Below are 17,893 nucleotides of genomic sequence, written 5' to 3'. Positions count from 1 at the left end.
AAAAAAAAAAAAAATAGAGATTAGTCAAGTGTGGGGAGAGGTAGGAGACAGAACCACAAAGTTTTGAACCAGGCATCACCTTATTGCTTTGTGGTTCCAAATTCCTGCAGCTAAACCTTTTGAAGTCAGATCTGGACCAGAAAAAGCCTCTAGTTGCTTTATAAGGCTGCATGTTCCTCCTCCTTGCTTGTTTTGTGCACTGTATCTATAAATGGAAGGATTCGGGATAGACAGCTCTGGGCTGAGTGTGGCAAAGCTATCCTCTTCAGCATGCCAGAATCTTTGACATGAAAAGATGCAGGTGAAGCCTGAGGAAGGCAGGAGGGTCTGGGTGTGTGTTCTCCGGCATGGCACTGCTTCTTGTAGAAGAAAGTAGGCAGCGTAAAGCACTCTGAAGAGATCCCAAGCACTACAAGAACTAGCAAGGCAATATGGGTCGTTTTGGTGTGCTGTGACACTGAGTTCACTATAGCTGAAGAGCAGAAGCACTGAACGACACACTGTCAGTTGCTGGCCCAAGAAGACTCCTTCCTTGCAAATTGTGATGTTGTTCCTTAGAGGATCTCCAAATTACCAGGCTGATCTTGTAATCACTGATCTTTAAGGAGGTATTTGAGTCTTATGTAGAGGTTGGGAGGTTTGACATTTTTGTATAGGGCCACAGCATTCTAGAACCATCTAGCAATCTCCTGCCAGCATATCCTTCAGGGGAACATTTTGGAGCAAGACATGATGGCTCAAGTCTGTAATCTGGGCACTTAGGAGTGGAGGTAGGAGGAAAACCCATGTTCAACGCCAGCTAGAACTACATAGTAAGTTCCTGGGTAGCTTAGGCTACAGAGTATAAAAAACACTGTCTTAGAGAGAATTCCTTAGCTGCCTTGTAGTTGAAAATGTGGGAGAAACATGTCTAATATATCACAGGAACCTGGGCAGTGTAACCTAAGCCCAGGATTGTAGATTGTATGTACCCAGTACCTTGTGTCACAGGTGGGTACTCCAGGCCCTGTGGTGCTGAAGAAATAGATAATCTAGGATCCTCTGAGCTAAGCCAGAACCAAAGCTGGGTTGGGTTCAGAACCATGTGGGCTGTGAAGCTTCCTTCTGATGGCTCTGATCATCACTGTGAGCCAAGTTAGGTTACCTGCTTTTCCTTGGAAAAGAAACCCCTCAGCATGAGGCAGGATGTGCTCTCCTATGGCTGTCTCCTTAGTGAAGGGATGGAGGCCCATCCAGGAGCTTGCTACCAAGGTACCCAGAGCCTCTACTTCTACCTCGGTTTTTCTTCTACTCTTAGATTTTTTTCTCCATCTCTAGGCAACCAGGCTGTAGGAAGCATGTTGCCCACCTGAGAGGAGTTTAGGGCCTCAGGCTGGTGCTGCATCCTATCTTCTTCCCTAAGAGGACCAGTGTGCCCTTGACATGTTTCATGAGAAGTGGATCTGTGAGTGTCCTCAACCCATAGACTCCATTCTCCCTGCTATCATTGAGTAGTTAAATAGAAACTAGCCTGTCTCTCATGGTCTAAACCAAGCTGGCAACAAGGTAGTGCAGAGCCCCTGGCATGGACAGCAACTATTTTGACCCAAAATAGTGGGCTAATTAAACTAAGGTAAAGAAAGAACTGTTCCTCCATCCCAAGTGTGTGTGCACTATCAAAAGTAGGGACTACACTTCAGCATTGCTGATGCTCTGCCCTTGGGATGAAGTAGAAGGAGGCTATGTCCTTTAGGTCAGATGTTTAAATTGGTCCACTCAGAGCTCACACTTTGTCGGTTACCCACAAGGACTTTATAAAGGCTTTCTTTCTCATGAGTCTGAGCTCCTGGCCACGTGGAATGCATGTGGCCTTTTCCTGCACTCCTTGCGTGGTTTTCAGAATCTATGTCTGGAATGAACTCAGTGAATGCTCTAACACTTGCTGTTCTTAAACCATTGCTGCAGATATGCATGGGAGCTGTGTGTCTCTGTGCTCTTGTCCTATGTGTTCATAGTATTTGTGATAAGCCCTAGGTTCGCCCACCTACTTGTTCAGTAGGTCACACACTAGGGTCTTTTGTCAAAACTATAAGGATCTGTGCCTCATGTTTCTGTTCCTGGAGATATTGTGTATAGCTACTGTTTGTATAGAAGGGAAAACATGACGGGATCCAGATATCTCACCATCATCATGCACATGCTTTCTCTGTGAGCACATGCATAGATAATAGCCAGTGTGCCCTTCATTCTCTAATGTGGTCTTCTTGTCCTGTCCTCTGTGCTGTCGCTGCTGTGTGCTGGCCATTGTGTCTGTTGCTGCTTGCAGTCCTCGCCAGTCGTGGAGGAAAAGGTAAAGCCTGCTGATCTTTGTCCATTGCAGTGTTAATTAAGGTCACTGAGAGGATTAGGGTTGTCTGAGGGAAGAATTAGGACAGTGATTGCTTTGATTGAAACCACAGTTTTCTTGATGACCTTCTTCACAAGACTGAGAAGGTACAGACTTGTTGCATACCCTCGCATAGCCACATAGTAGTTGGCAGAGTTCCTTGAGTTTTTCAGGTACCAGGTCCTACCCCACACTCAAGAACTACCTGCCCTCATCACAGATGAAATCATGCCATTAACTCCAGTCACTGAGAGCAGTGTGTGGCTGAAGTTCCAGTTCGCCCTGACATGGGAGGTAGTAGGCTGGTAGAAACCTCTCAAGCTGTGGATTTGATCATCAGCAGTGTGTGTGTCATTCTATCCTTTGAAACAAGAGCCACCTCTCCTGTCACCCTGTAGCATCTGGAGGAGAGGAGTGGGAGCGGCATCATTGGCTTAGGGCCTAGGAACACACTGTGTGCTTCCCACCTTGGTCATGAGTAAAAGTGCTTAATGGGGTCAGAACTAGGCCCAAGAGGCTTCCCAATTGGAGGCAAAATGTGGTCAAGGAGGCTAGGAGCCTGCTGGGACAGTCAGGGCTAGTGAGCTCTGTACCTTCTCAGTCCCTGGCTGTGTTGCCCTCTCAGTGGCCCAGAGACTGGGCACTTGTGGGATTGTCAATACAGCTGAGCTAGGGAAGTTTGAGTAGGCAAACTCCAACTCTTTTTAGGACACAGCATCTGAATTATTTCTACTTGATGCCAAAAGGCCAAGCAAACCCTATCTATGTGAAGGAATGATGCAAGCCAGACACTGGAGAGTGCCTTCCAGAGAGGCCTCAGCCCTGAGCATTCCTCCATTAGCCCAACCTATAGTCCCCACATGAAACACCCAGCCTCTTTGATTCTATCCTTGCCATGACAAGCCAGTAAGAAAGCAAACTCAAGCCAGGCAGTGGTTGCACACGCCTTTAACCCCAGCACTTGGGAGGCAGAGGCAGGCAGATTTCTGAGTTCTGGTCTACAAAGTGAGTTCCAGGACAGCCAGGGCTACACAGAGAAACCCTGCCTCCAAAAAACCAAACCAAACCAAACCAAACCAAAAAAGAAAAAGAAAGAAAGAAAGAAAGAAAGAAAGAAAGAAAGAAAGAAAGAAAGAAAGAAAGAAAGAAAGAAAGAAAGAAAGAAAGAGAAAGAAAGAAAACTCAAGTCCCAGCAAGTGTGAGGGGTCTTCTTACTGCAGGAGACATTGTTGTTTTGGGCAGGACAGACTAATTGCTGGATTTTTACCAAGAGATCCTTGCCAGACTCATGCTTTCTCAAGGTAAACTGCTATGCTACAGGCAGTTCCTGAGTATACTACTACCCTCCGCCTTCCTCCTTACCCCTTGCATTCTTCATGAAGTAAGGAGAGAACACACATTGCCTGCCTTTAGGGTCTGTGTGCTAGCCTCTGCACATGGTACCTTGGTACTTCCACTCCCCATGTCGCTAGGGGCTGAACACTTAGTGTTAGAAGCTATGGCAAGAACAGACACTAATGCTTGATCTGAACAGCTTTGAACATTTTAGAGAGCCCAGGGATGGTGGTGTTGCCTAGACCTGTGTGTGGCCAAACCTGCTTGATTGGCAGTCTCTAGTTCTGGACCTGCCTTCTGTCAGCAATGACTGGGGAGATCTATACATAGAAACATTGTCCTTTAACAGTCACAACAGCAGTGTTCATTGTTTTGATCATGTCCTATTAAGAAGGATGACGAGATGGTTCAGTGGAATCAGATCCCAAAGAGCTTGCTGGCCAGGTAGTCTAGCCAATGCGTGCATTCAGTACAAGACCCTGTCTGAAAATACAAGGTGGAGAGTCTCACACAAACCCAAGAGGTCCGAGAGAACGGGTTGGTGAATGAAGAATAAAGGGTCTTGTTGAGGCTGGAGAAGCGGCTCAGCAGTTAAGAGTACTTACTAGCCTTCCAGAGGACCTGAGTTCCATTCTGAGCACATGCATGAGGCAGCTCACAGCTGCCTGTGCCTCTAGAATCTGACTCCCTTCTGGACTCAGGTGGCACCTATAGTCACGTACACATATCCATACACTACACACATATATTCAGAATTTAAGAACAATAAATATTGAAAAAGCTCTTGTTGTTGGCATTGCTTTAGATTTACCAGCTCTTACATTGTTTGTTTAAAATAGGTGAGCTAGAGAGATGGCTGATAGGTTAAGAGCACTGACTGCTCTCCAGAGGACCTGGGTTTGATTCCTAGCACCCACATGGTAGCTCACAACCATCTGTAACTCTAGTGTCAGGGAATCCAGGGCCTTCTGACCTCTATTGCACCAGGCATGCATGTGCACAGATGTACAGGTAGGCAAAACTAATCATACACATAAAATTAAATGAAAATTAAATTAGAATATGACAGAAGGGGAAAATACATAAATCCTAGTTAAGGAACATTTCCACATATTCCTTACATGTGTAGAAATGATTCTTAGTGGCTGGATACAGGATGCTACTTTTAAGCATAGACAGTATCTCTGTGTGAAGAAATGGACTCTTGACTCTCATAGCACCGTCTAACCATCCCCTCCTCTGCTTACCTCTGTCCTTCTGCAGCAGGAAGGAGCGCCCCACCTCTCTGAATGTCTTCCCCCTGGCTGATGGCATGGTACGTGCACAGATGGGGGGCAAGTTCGTGCCTGCGGGGGACCACTGGCACCTGAGTGACCTCGGCCAGCTACAGTCCAGCTCCAGCTACCAGGTTTTGTAGCCGTGTGTGCAGTGAAGGTCCCCAAGCTACTGGTGTCCCATGTCCACTCAGGGAATTCCATCCAGTCTTTGCTGTTTTCCCTGAGTTAGTCCATCACCCCTGACATGAGACAAGGACAAGAAACAGCTGGGGTGTCAGAATGCATGAGCTTCCTGTTCTGTTTGACCTCACACTAGCACCTGTGAGTTTAGGATAGCCCCTTAGTTTCTCAGGCCACTCTGCAGCCAAGGAAATCGTCTATTAAGGCTGAACAACCAGAACATATTCTCAAATACATGCCTATCTCTGACTAGATGCCAGCCAGAATGCATTCAGTGTCTAGAGTCTGAGGCTTCTGCTTGGCGGAGGCATAGATAATGTGATGGCTCTTGCCTTGGGCTCTTCTATTTGTCTTTGGCTGTAGCTCCTCAGCCACAAGCTGAGAAGGGAGATACCACCACTCACAGATACGCACCCCAGACATGGAACCCAGAAAAGGCCAGGTCATGGTTCAGGACTCCAGGTCACTGTGTGTACGGCGGGGAGGGGTGGTACTTAGACTGCCTAGAAGCAGCTGCAGCACTGTCAGTTAAGGCAGACTGCTTTCCCGGGGTGTTAAAAACTTCCTCACAGAGACAACTGGGGGGGTGGGAGGGACATGCTCTTGAGCCTCTAGACTTGAAGGATGTGGGGTACAGGACTTCTGAAATGCCCTGCTGTTGCTCTTGGCTTACTCTCCTTGCTGTGTCCAGCTTGCCTACATGGGCTGTTGTGTGCTGCGGGCTGCATCAGAAAGTGACCCACTGCTTCTACTCTTGTTTTAGGCAATGAGTGTATCTGCAAGACAGAGGTGCTGGTGCCTTGTCTCACTGTCCTGCCAGTGTATGTGCCCTAAGAAGAAGGCACCAAGCTCCATAAGAACTCTGCTATCCCTGGCCATCTAGATATGGCCTTGCTGTTATGCCAGCTTCTCATGCTTGCTCACTCAGTCTCCCTCACGCCAGGCCTGTGAGAAGACTTCCCTTTAAGCAGTTGTAGAAGCTATGAGAACTTGAGCATGCCATGGGAGCCTGTGCCTCACCCACCCTGGCTCCAGGCACCTTCTCGGGCCCTTGCTTTATCAGCTTTTCTTCTTACCATGTCTTTTCTGTCGCTACTATGTTGTCTGAAATTGGTTTTTCCTCTCTTAAACCATGATGTTTTGTGTTTTAGTTTGTTGTATGTTTTATTTGACTTTTCTTATTTTTAAAAAGCAATTACACATTAAGTTCTTTTTATTTCATGTTCCATATTTTAAGGTTTTTCTAATTTCTTAATTTTTGTTTGTTTTTTGTTTTGTTTTTTGTTTTTATATACTGTAGTGTTTTAACCAAACAGTTGTGGCTACTCATGGTGAGGAATGACCGCTAAGAGTGTGGGTTCTTTGCAATACATTTGGAGGTCACTGCTCCCCGTTGATGTTTAGGAGGTTGAGAGGTTTGCCCTAGGTAAGTGGTGGCCAGGGGGGTGTATCCCCTGGGTAAGTGTGGCCCTGTAGGATAACAGAGCTGGGGCACTGGGGGAGGCACAGCCAGAGGGCACAATGCCCCCATTTTTACCAAAGGGTCACAATAGGTAGCAGAACATGAACAGTGCAGAGAGAGGTGTGGAATGAGTGTGCCTCACACCCCTGCCGCCTTCCTGGCCTGCTTGGAATTTCTTTTTTGCCCTTTACTGGGTGGCAGCAGCAGCTGTTTACATCTGGAAGGCACCTGGGTGACTCTGAAGAGAGGCAAACACAAGTCTTTTGAGAGCTCCATCTCAAAGGCTCTGTGTGAGTCATGCTTGCCTCTTTTGGTACTCACAAGGATATGAAGAAAAAGATGTTTCTCCCTTGTCATACTGGGCAGAAGCTGGATCCAGATACAGAGCTACACTTTTTATTGTTACAGAGCCGTTTTCAAGATGTCTGGACTGCGTGCTGGTGTAGGGTTCTTGCCTCTGCGTTGCTGGCTAGGACTGAATTGTGTTTGGCTCTGGGCCGTTGTGGCCACTGTAGGATACAGAGCAGCAGCCTTGAGCTGCACTCACTTGATGCCAGCAACACCATCGAGTTCTGACAAGAGAGCTGTCCTTTGCCAAGCATCCCCCGCACAGTTGTTTATGTAGAAATAAAGCAGCTTGGTAGATAGAGCCAGACCCTGTCCTCTGAAGACATGGCTGTGTCCAGTATTGAGAGACTCAGGCGGGCCTGGCATCCACAGAGCCAGTTCTGCCCTCTGAGACCCAGCTGCACACTGTTGATTTGATATCTCTGCATTCCCCCAGCTCTGTACAGAGCCATGCGCTTCTTTTCCTCACTACACCCTGGTGAACATCCTCACCACAGAGCACTCTTCTGAAGGATTGCCCTCACTCTGAAAGACAAAACTCTAGAAACCAGGACAGTGCATATGCGAGATGTTTAGTCATTTCCTCGACCTTCACAACAGAGAAGCCAAGGGAACTGAAGGGCAGCTGTCACCTGGGTTAACCAGGCACCTCCTCAGAGTCACGTGTCCTATACATTTGTCAATAGTAATTAATAGAGGAATGTTTGGGGACAGTTTTTATTGCGTCTGTCTAATAGCTTTATCCGGAAAGGGCACTAGAATAAAATGTGTGCTTCTTGTTTTATACTCTTCAGTTGAGTGCTTTTTTTTCTACTCACAAGATTTATAAGGTTAGCAGCTGGCTTCTCGAAGTCTAAATTTTCTCCAGAACAGTCCCCGTTTTATTAAAGCAGAATTTGCATTGCTGTTCTGGACTAACCTTTGGTTCTGTCGATGTGTGAAAGAAGCATTCAGGATCTCCTTAGGGGGTCTCAGCCACAGAGTCAGAGAAACACAGCCCCTCTCTACCACTGTCCTCAGCCAGGGCGGACGTTTGTGTCATAGAAATGGTAAGAGGGGGCAGTAGTAAAGTAACTTAGTGTACAGCACACCCAGCCACCCAGTGCCAGATAACGACTCCCTTATCCCTGGGTAGAGCCCTTTGCCCCATGCTAGTCTGCCATTGGTTTCTGGCTAGCCCACAACTGCAAAGGTCACCCACTGTGTCTTCCACCATGTCCTCTGTGTAGCATCATGTCACTCACAATTGTGCTGGACTGTCCTATGGCAGGTGTAAGCTGGAAATTCTATTCAGTGAGGTGGTGGCTGATTCTGGGAAGTCGGGCAGCTATGGTGAGCATCATTGTTCAGGAGTAACTAGGCCAAAAAGAGACTGCCTGCCTCTACAGGTGGGCACAGTGTTGTTTGTTTGTAACCATGTAGCAGAGACACAGAGCCATGGGGCCTCCCTCAACAGCCTCTAACCATGGCACCGTGGCCTGCTGTGATGTTCTTCCTTCTTTGTTTGGCTCTAGTGTCCAAACGATGAGATGTCTGAGTCAGGCCAGTCCTCAGCAGCTGCAACACCCAGTACCACAGGTACCAAGTCCAACACACCCACGTCCTCCGTGCCCTCAGCGGCGGTCACGCCACTCAACGAGAGCCTACAGCCCCTGGGGGACTATGGCAGTGTCACAAAGAACAACAAGCGGGCCCGAGAGAAGCGCAATAGCCGCAACATGGAGGTCCAGGTCACCCAAGAGATGCGGAACGTCAGTATCGGTGTGTAGTCTGTCCAGTGCTCTACCAACCATTGCATCCCTGGGAAGAGGCCATGCACCTGCTGCTCACTAGCGCCTCTCCTCTCCACACCTGAGAGGTGCTTCTTCCTCGGTGGATTTTAGCTTGAGCAGATATAATAGCTAAAGCTTCTAAGCAGGCACCACAGGTAGGCAGTTAAATAGCTGTCTTGAAGGGAGGAAGACAAGGACCAAGGTGCAGGAAGTCTCTCCTGAGGTCTTTCTTGCTGGGCTTATAGAGAGCCAACTCCCTGTGTTCTCACAGCATGCCTGTGTTCTAATCTCATAAGGATCTCTGTTGAGTGAGGTGGGCCACATGGCCTCACTTTACTTGATCACTTCCTTAAAGACCAGACTTCAAGCTGGTCATGGTGGTATACATCTATAATTTCCAGCTCTTAGGAGGTAGAGGCAGGAGGAAGAAGGAATTCAAGGAGTTCAAGACTAGCCTAGGGTGTATGAGACTATCTCGGGGGGGGGGGGGACTGAGACCCAGTTACCAAAAGAAAAAACCCCAATTTTGAAACTTACACAGGGCCCACAGAGAGTGGGATCTTCCTCAACAGCGCATACCTATTTGTTACAGGCCTTCCTCCCTAGACTCCCATAGTACTGGTACTGGAGTCTCCATCTACCTGGCTAGTATGGGGAGAGCTCTTTTGACAGTCATATCTGGTGGAAGCTAGTGCGGATCCTATAGATGCAGGCCTGGAAAGCCTTTGTGAATAGGGCGAGTTTTCAGGCTCTCTGCTGACACAGGTTTCCTGTGTTCTGTACTAGGCATGGGCAGCAGTGACGAGTGGTCCGATGTTCAGGACATTATCGACTCCACCCCAGAGCTGGATGTGTGTCCTGAAACCCGTCTGGACCGCACAGGAAGCAGGTGCTCATTCAGCCAGGCCCTGGATGAGGGATTCAGTATGCTTTGTGGCGGGGAGGGTGTATCATTATCATATCCCAGTCACGTCTGTACCCACATTGCAGGGTTGTCACTGAATAGGTCTATCAGCCAGCTTCCTATCCCTGTGAAAAATACCTGAAATCATCCATTTAAAAGTAAGATTAGGGGCTGGTGAGATGGCTCAGCAGTTAAGAGCACCTGACTGCTCTTCCGAAGGTCCTGAGTTCAAATCCCAGCAACCACATGGTGGCTCCAACCATCCGTAAGGAGATCTGATGCTCTCTTCTGGAGTGTCTGAAGATAGCTGCAGTGTACTTACATTAAAATAAAATAAATCTTTAAAAAAAAAAAAAAGTAAGATTAGCTAGACAGTGGTGACTCAAGCCTTTAATCAGTTTAATCACAGCTCTCGGGAGGCAGAGGCAGGTGGCCTCTGAGTTCAAGACTGAGTTCAAGAGTAAACCCTGTCTCAAAAAACTAAATAAATATAAACAATAATGATAAAGAGGGGGGGTTGGCCAGGCATGGTGGCACATGCCTTTAATCCCAGCACTCGGGAGGCAGAGGCAGGTGGATTTCTGAGTTCGAGGCCAGCCTGGTCTACAGAGTGAGTTCCAGGACAGCCAGGGCTACACAGAGAAACCCTGTCTCGAAAAAACAAAACAAAAAAGAGGGGGGGTTGGTTTCGACTCACAACTCTAGAAGTTTCAAGGCTTTAGCCTTTGGGCATGTGGTAACATGGAATATCATGAGGGAAGCAGATGGTGAGAGAATTGCTTACTTGATGGAGTCCCATTGTTGAGGAAGGGCTTGGGGCCTACTAGTTAGTACCTCTAAATGCATACCCTCTGCAACCTCCTTTCTCCCACTTAGGCCCACTTCCTAAAGTTGCACCATATGCTTTTAGTATCGGGGCTTTTGGAGACATTTCAGTTGCAGACCTCAACACAAGCCTGGAGGGCTGCTGTCGGGTAAGACAGCAGTGCAGATCCTAACTGCTTTATGTATGCATCCCAACAGCCCAACCCAGGGAATCGTAAACAAAGCTTTTGGAATCAACACTGACTCCTTGTATCACGAACTCTCTACGGCGGGGTCTGAGGTCATCGGGGATGTGGACGAGGGAGCTGACCTCCTAGGTAAACACAACCCGTGACTCTTGGGCACTTGGACTCTGTGGTCTTTTTAGTTAGTTAGTTATGATGAAGGAAAGGTTTTACACTCCTTTGGGCTAAGGACTTTGATTTCATAATATTACTAAAGTAAATTCTTCCGGTTTTGAACCTTCCCTAAAGTCTCCAGTTTATGTTTTTTAAATTTATTCACAGAGATATACTGCTAGCACTTGGTATCCACTGGATGTCCCTTGTGGGCAGCTAAGTGCTAGGAGTAGGGCTCACACAGTGCTCTGGGAAAAGCTCTGGATTTTGAGCTGGTTCTAGCATACACCTATGGCAGCTATTCCTGGGTTTCTCCAGGGCCACACCTCTACTTGCTGGGGAAAGGGTCAGGCTTCTCCCACAAGCCTCCATATTCAGTCATAAGCAGAATGCTGAAGGACTCTACTACTACTTCTCATTGGCCCACAGGTCAGGTAGGGCAAGACCATCATCAAGTAAGTGAAGGGTGGGCAGGTTCAGATACATAGGAGCACAGGATAGTCTGTGAGATGCCTTTAGTGCCCAGGTTATGAATTTATGTGGCTGACACCACCACGGCAGACTGGCAGTGATGAAGTGTGTTCTGTGTGTTGCTTTGCTCTCATTTCTGTGGGACAGTGACCACCCTGAGCTAAGGCTACCATGAGACCCAGTCTTGGTAGCAGGTGTTCTAGAGCCTTTTGTGTGTGTGTGTGTGTGTGTGTGTGTGTGTGTGTGTGTGTGTGTGTGTGTGTGTGTATGGAAATAGGAAGTCAGATGGCCATAAGGAACTCAGGCAGAACCCACTACTGTACAATCTGTGAATACAGTGACAAATGACTTACTGTGGTGGCCCAAGTTCTGGAGCCATGAGCTGGGGTCTGTGTCCTCTGCTTAGATACCCACCTAAGGGCCCTCCTGCACTGTGGCCACAGCCACTCATGAGGTTTTAACAAAGATGATACTGGCCAGGCGTGGTGGCGCACACCTTTAATCCCAGCACTTGGGAGGCAGAGGCAGGCAGATTTCTGAGTTCGAGGCCAGACTGATTTACAAAGTGAGTTCCAGGAAAGCCCTGGCTATACAGAGAAACCCTGTCTTGAAAAACCAAAAAAAAAAAAACCAAAAAAAAAACAAAAACAAAAAAAAAGATGATACGGCATAGACAGCAGGATGCAGTGAGGAAGCACACTCGAGCAACCTGTGTAGATGTAGAGACATGAACACCTCACAGGCAGGGGAGAGAGACAGAGACAGAGACAGAGAGAGGCAGTATTCTCACAAGCACAGTCTTAAGTCAGGAGTGGTCATCCGCTTCAGTTACAGTGGCAAGCCCCCTTCGCAGAAGGCTTGGCTTTCAGCTTCCTGTGTCTCAGCTGTGAAGGAAGTCAGGGGTACCTGCCCTGACACACTATGTATGTATCAAACATAAGACACCCGCAGTAGCAACAGACACTGTTTTAAGCAGCTTAGTTACAAAAAAAGAGAAGTGGAGAGAGCCTGGGCGGAGAGGAGGGGGGGGGGCAGCGATGGTGGGATGTGAAAGAACTAGATAGGGGAATAAGTTGCCAGTTATTGCACCCAGGTAAGGCCTCAGAAATGCTGAGGAAAACAAAGTATTACAGAATGGATGTTTTAGGAGTAGCAAGTACCATGACTACCTCTGCCTGCACTGCCTGTTGGGAATGTCAGAATACGCATCCGTGGTAAGGCAATGTATTCCCCATGTTCAAGTAAGGAAGCTGATCCTCCGAGAAGTCAAGCAATTCCCTTGCTCGGGAGAATACAAAGTGTGACATACAGCTCTAACCTGTGTCACTAGGTAGTGCTCGATTCACACCTTCATACTAGACTGCTCCGTGTAGTAACCAGTTGTGGATGTCTCGAGAAGATCTCCTTGAGAAGCAGGCACACTGTGTACGGGGATGGTCAGTCAGAGCTGTGTGCACAAAAATGAGCTTCAGTCCATATTGTTAATGAGACGGTTGCCTGATCTTAGAAAATAGAAATTAATTCTAGGTTGATCCAATATTTAAACAAAATTACAAGGGGAATGGAGCTGAGGAAGAGTATTAAAGGATATTCCCATAAGCTGGGTCTCTACATTACCAGAACCATCAAGGAAAAATCCATACATGTGCCTGTGATAATTAGTGAGTATGTGTGTGCTCTCAGGAGTAGTTCAGTAGTAGAATTTGTGCTTAGTAGAAGTCAGTTTGATTCCCAGCACTCAGAACCAAAGAAAAAGACAAGTATGTGTGTGGGTATTCTTTATCATGGAAGAAAGTCAAGTACAATAGAAACCCAGCAAAGGATAAAGTAGACAAGCACAGATGATACCTCCAACACAGATCTACTCAGCTTCATAGCTCATGAAGAGTGAGTGAGTGTGAAATGAGTCATCAGGCTGGCGTGCCTGCCCCCTCTGTGGAGCGCTGCAAGGGTCTCAGGCGGTCTGTACCCAGGGCCTGGGTGCTCATGTAGACTAGGAGTAGATGGTGATGAGCAGTTATGTACAGCACCCAAGGTGTTTAGAGTCCTGGTTACCAAACTAGCTGCCTGGGAGGATGGATAGGGCATGAGCTGCTTTTGTGTGCTGCTCTGCTTTACTGGGCTTTCCATTCCAAACATTATTTTCTTATTTAAATCAAACATTATTTTCTTATTCTCATGCTGTTTTTCTTCCCGGAAGCATCCAGGCAGAACAGAGTTCTTCCCTCTAACTTACTGGAGACAAAGTGTTTCCTTACTTTAGTCCCATTTTTCCCCTAGCAGTCTGTACTGAAGAGGCCTGTACCCAGTGAGATCTATGAATAGCCCTCCATGTCCCCAGCCCCCACTACTTTTTGATTTATTTTCTCTTCACAGTGGAGTCCTTATTCCCTTCTTATTGTCTCCGTGTCCCTCACTCAAGGTTATATCCTCCTTCCCTGGACTCCCGTAAGTGCCTGGATGAACAAGAGACCCCTGAACCCATCCCCAGGTGCACATCTGTGACACCTTAGGGCCTCTTTGTTTGCACTGCCATCATGGCTAGTTCACTCAGGAGGGCCTCCTTGGTATCATTTGCTCATCAACACACACACACACACACACACACACACACACACACACACACACACACACCCTTCTCTTTACAGGAGTTGTTGAGGTCTGTGGGGCACATGCCTACCATGAGTGCTACAGATGTCTGGCAGAGCTTAACAAAAACTGGGTGCTCTAGGACCCTAGGAGAGGAAGGAGGGAACTCTCCCTTTAAGGTTATTGTATCCATGGGATGGGATGTATCCTGGACCTGCTGACATGTTTTGGTTTTTTGTGTCCATCAACATAAGAATGGCTGAATCATTGTTGCTTTTTGTTTTTTGTTTTTTTTTTTAATAATAATTTATTTGTTGGTTCCAGTCACTGATTGATCTTTGTTGCTTCCTTTCCTGTCTCTGCTTCTCTGGACCCGGCCCAGGGGAGTTCTCAGGTGTGTATCTCTCCTACCTGTCTCCATATGGCCCCTCTTTCTACTGTGGAGAGCAACTGAAGCACGGAGTGGGACTCTGCCCTGCTGCTGACCATCACCAAGGGCTGTGCACTCTGACCACTGACTTCTGTCTGGCTGCTCTGGGCCACTTAACCCCTACAGTCATACGCTTTGCTCCCAAGCTGCTACTGCCAACAATGCCCAGATGGGATTGCGCCACTGACCACTGTCAGGCTCTTAATATATGACCCCATCTTCAAGCCTAAAAAGGGAGCTATGTCTAAGGATCTACAGAGCCATGAGGAACATGAGATAGCATACCCCAGAAGTTAAAGGTGCCATGAGGCCCCTATCAGTTGTAGTCCACCTGGGTAGCCAGGCTGAACTGCGGTGCACAGGAGGCCTTGAGGCCAACCTGCCCCTATAATTATGGCCCTTTAGTGTGTTCAATGGCAGCCAAGCTCCTGGGCACGGCTTCTCGTTATGTGGTTTCCTCTGACCGTCTGCTCTGTTGCCCACAGATAAAATTTCACAGGAATCCCTGGCTTCATCCCACCTTCTGCCCTTCTGTCCCCTCTGTTGCCAACTCTAACCCAACCAGAAGTGGCCCCCAGTAGTCCCCACTTTGCTGTCTACATAGGCTTAACACGCTTCTCTTCTCTCCCTCCTGCCCCGTTGCCCGTCTCCTGTGGGACTGGGATGCTCCCGTAGTGCGCGATGATTTTTTTGGTAAGGCCAAGGCCCTGCTTAAGTGTCTGTTTTTCCTCTTTCTGGCCTCTTCTCTCTATCCAACATCTTCTCATGCTTCATGAGCCCTTTGCTTTGTGGGCCAGTGGCAGTGAGTGGGGCTTCAGGGTTTCCAGGTACCTCAGGCCTAGGGTGAGGTGCCATCTTTCCATTCTGTTTCAGCTGGGGTGGGAGGTGGCCTTTCCTCCAAGCTGCTGGTCACCATGGATAAACCACTGTCAGTCACTGAGAGAATCCACAGGCCCAGTACAGACCACGTACCTTGTGTTCCCTCTTAGCTTACCAGGGAAAAGCAGGTCCTTGTTTGAAGCAAAGGAGGTCAAAGTGGGCATCAGGATGAACTGTGCCTTTGCTGTTTCAGGCAAAAATATAGATGAAGGCTAACCTGAGGATTAGATTTTGTACTTTGGAGATTATAAGAGAGAACTTAGTCTTTCTGCAGAGGGGCTGGTCAGTTCCCCAGAAGCTCCTGTCCTCACATCTACTCCCTCTCCATACTTCCTGACCCCACTCCAAGACCAGGTCCTACCAAACCCATTTGTACCCTCGTGGTGGGCTGCGACTGCAGTAACTCATCCTTTGTCACAGTGCCAGAGTGGCATTGAAAGGCCTTGGCTCACTGTGAGTAAACCATAGAGCCAGGAGTGGGGACATTGTTAAGGGCAGGGAGTGAAGTGGCCTCACAGGGCCTACTCCAGGGCCTGCTATAAGGCTGGATTCTGTTGGAATTGAAAGGAATATTCTAGGCCTCTGAATGTGAACCCAGGGAAAACCAGGGCTTCGATGAGACCAGGGACCTCTCCCAATCTGACTGCCTCTCCTTTTGCAGCCTAAGTATCCTGCAGATGGGAGTACCAGACCCTCATCCCTTCCCATCTCAAGGCACAGGGCCAGGAAGGTTGCAACTCTGTGGCAGAGGCAGGTTCAATAGAATACAGTCCGTCCACTAAAGGGACTAAAGGGAAACTTCCCTACCTTTCGTTTCAGGAATGGGCAAAGAAGTGGGGAACCTGCTGCTGGAGAACTCACAGCTCCTAGAGACAAAGTAAGTGTCCTCTGTACCAGTGGGGCCCAACCCAGGCTTGGGTAGCCCCTAACACATGACTGTTACCATCGCTTGTAGTAGGAACCCATAGGACCCCTGAATGGTTCCTCCTTCAGCCAGCATGACTCCTCCATTCAATGCCCATGTTAAACAGGTATTCCCATTCTCGGCCAGGATGTGCCTGCAAGGGTGTGTCTCAGGCCTGTACTCTTCATATTAAAAAGACAGACACAGAAGTACAAGTTTGAAGCTAGCTACATAGCAAAACTCTGTCTCACAATAAAACAAATAGAAGTCCTTGTCAACAAAGTATACACATTGGCTCGCGTTAAGCCTTCATCTTTCTTCCCTTTAAAGAAATGCTTTGAATGTGGTGAAGAATGACCTCATTGCTAAGGTTGACCAACTGTCAGGAGAACAGGAGGTGCTGAAGGGTGAGCTGGAAGCAGCCAAGCAAGCCAAAGTCAAGCTGGAGAACCGAATCAAAGAGCTTGAAGAAGAACTGAAGAGGTAAGAACACCAGAGACTTGAGCTGCTACCTCACCTCTCTGTCTTTAAGAAAGCCAGCCTCTACTTCTGACATCTAAGAGCCCCTGTTTCCCCTAGTAGCTTTGTGTATTCAGTGTTCAAGGTCCAGCCACTAGGTAGGTCCATTGTCTAACCACCCTCTTGTCTCCTCTCAAGTCCTCTGTGCCCTCACCAGGTACAGGGTCCTGCTTTATCTGCCCTTCTGGGAATGGTGGTGCACCCTCAGCTACAGCTCTCACCCCATTCTTCACTCAGGAGTGCAGGGCTGATCAGGCCATACCTCTGCTCCTCAGCCCTCTGATCAGCCGAGATCAAAGCCACAAGGTCTGGTTCTAGCCCCTCTGAGATGGGAGGGGCAGTGTAGGAAAGGCCTGTGGAAGGTACCTGCTTGGACTTGCCTACCCACCAGGATAGCCCTCTTGGGCTTGGATCACCCTCATTTTGGTTAGAGCAGCCAGATGTCTGGGCTGTGAAGCACATTTGGCAGGGCTCTGACCCTGCCTGTTATTTCCCCACGTCCTGTAGAGTCAAGTCAGAGGCAGTGACGGCCCGCCGTGAGCCCAGAGAAGAGGTGGAGGATGTAAGCAGCTATCTCTGTACAGAACTGGTATATCCACCGTTACCTGTGGGCGTGGGCGGGCTGGCATGGCGGGGCTTCCTAGACCTGCTTATTCTTCCGGGCCCTCCTTACCCTTCACTTGTGACCTGGAAAGCTACTGCATGTCCTCCCATTCCATCAAGTGACTTAATGGCATCAGACCACTCCTTTGGCAGATCCTCCCCACCACCACCACCTCCCAAACTGAGGCAGGGTCACATTTGTTCCCCTTCTTACTGATGCCTTCTGCAGCCCCAGCAGGGGTTTTTTGTTACCAAAGAGGCTGCAGAAGCAGCACCAGATGTTACTGGTATGCACCTGCAGCCTGGGCAGTGCAGCCCAACCCTGAGCCTGCACTTCCTCTCACTTCCCAAAATGAGGTCTGGGCAGCACAGTTTGTCCCTCTGTACTGGAATAACTTTAGAACAGACTGGGTCCCTGGTAACAGAGCAGCAATCTATTGAGTCCCTGGGACACAGTGTAGAGATTCCATCTCAGGATAGTCCAGCAGAGGTGGGAATGTGAATTGTGGCTACTTCAGGCCTCCACTTTGTTTACTGTACATTGACAGAAGCAGATTCCAGGTAGGTGAGGCAGTGAGGCCACATGCAGGGAGGACCTGTTCCCTGTGCAGTTTCTCCCAACTCTCTCTTTTTTTTTTTTTTTTTTTTTTTTTTTTTGTTTCCTACCTACAAGTAGTTTTTGAAAGTCTATC

General features: G+C 48.2%; 1 protein-coding gene across 18 annotated transcripts in view; it reads left to right on the top strand.

The window, feature by feature from the left end:
* Mapk8ip3 (mitogen-activated protein kinase 8 interacting protein 3) overlaps window positions 1-17,893 on the top strand; it is a 37,738-nt gene that overhangs the window by 11,673 nt on the left and 8,172 nt on the right. For 2 of the 18 annotated variants that reach the window (XM_021221135.2, XM_029532944.1), the window contains exons 5-14: window positions 2,306-2,329; window positions 4,964-5,015; window positions 8,482-8,728; window positions 9,526-9,628; window positions 10,667-10,785; window positions 14,249-14,260; window positions 14,972-14,989; window positions 15,995-16,052; window positions 16,410-16,562; window positions 17,106-17,187. In XM_021221135.2, coding sequence (XP_021076794.1) covers window positions 2,306-2,329; window positions 4,964-5,015; window positions 8,482-8,728; window positions 9,526-9,628; window positions 10,667-10,785; window positions 14,249-14,260; window positions 14,972-14,989; window positions 15,995-16,052; window positions 16,410-16,562; window positions 17,106-17,187 — 868 coding nt within the window. Of the gene's footprint in view, window positions 1-2,305; window positions 2,330-4,963; window positions 5,109-6,497; window positions 6,584-8,481; window positions 8,729-9,525; window positions 9,629-10,666; window positions 10,786-14,248; window positions 14,261-14,971; window positions 14,990-15,994; window positions 16,053-16,409; window positions 16,563-17,105; window positions 17,188-17,893 lie in introns of those variants that run through there. The other 16 variants (XM_029532941.1, XM_029532938.1, XM_021221130.1 and 13 more) reach the window with 11 other exon arrangements.

This window comes from Mus pahari, chromosome 21, assembly GCF_900095145.1.
Source record: "Mus pahari chromosome 21, PAHARI_EIJ_v1.1, whole genome shotgun sequence".
Lineage (NCBI taxonomy): Eukaryota > Metazoa > Chordata > Mammalia > Rodentia > Muridae > Mus > Mus pahari.
The sequence above is the reverse complement of the archived record's forward strand: the minus strand, read 5'-3'. Positions and strand labels throughout refer to the sequence as shown.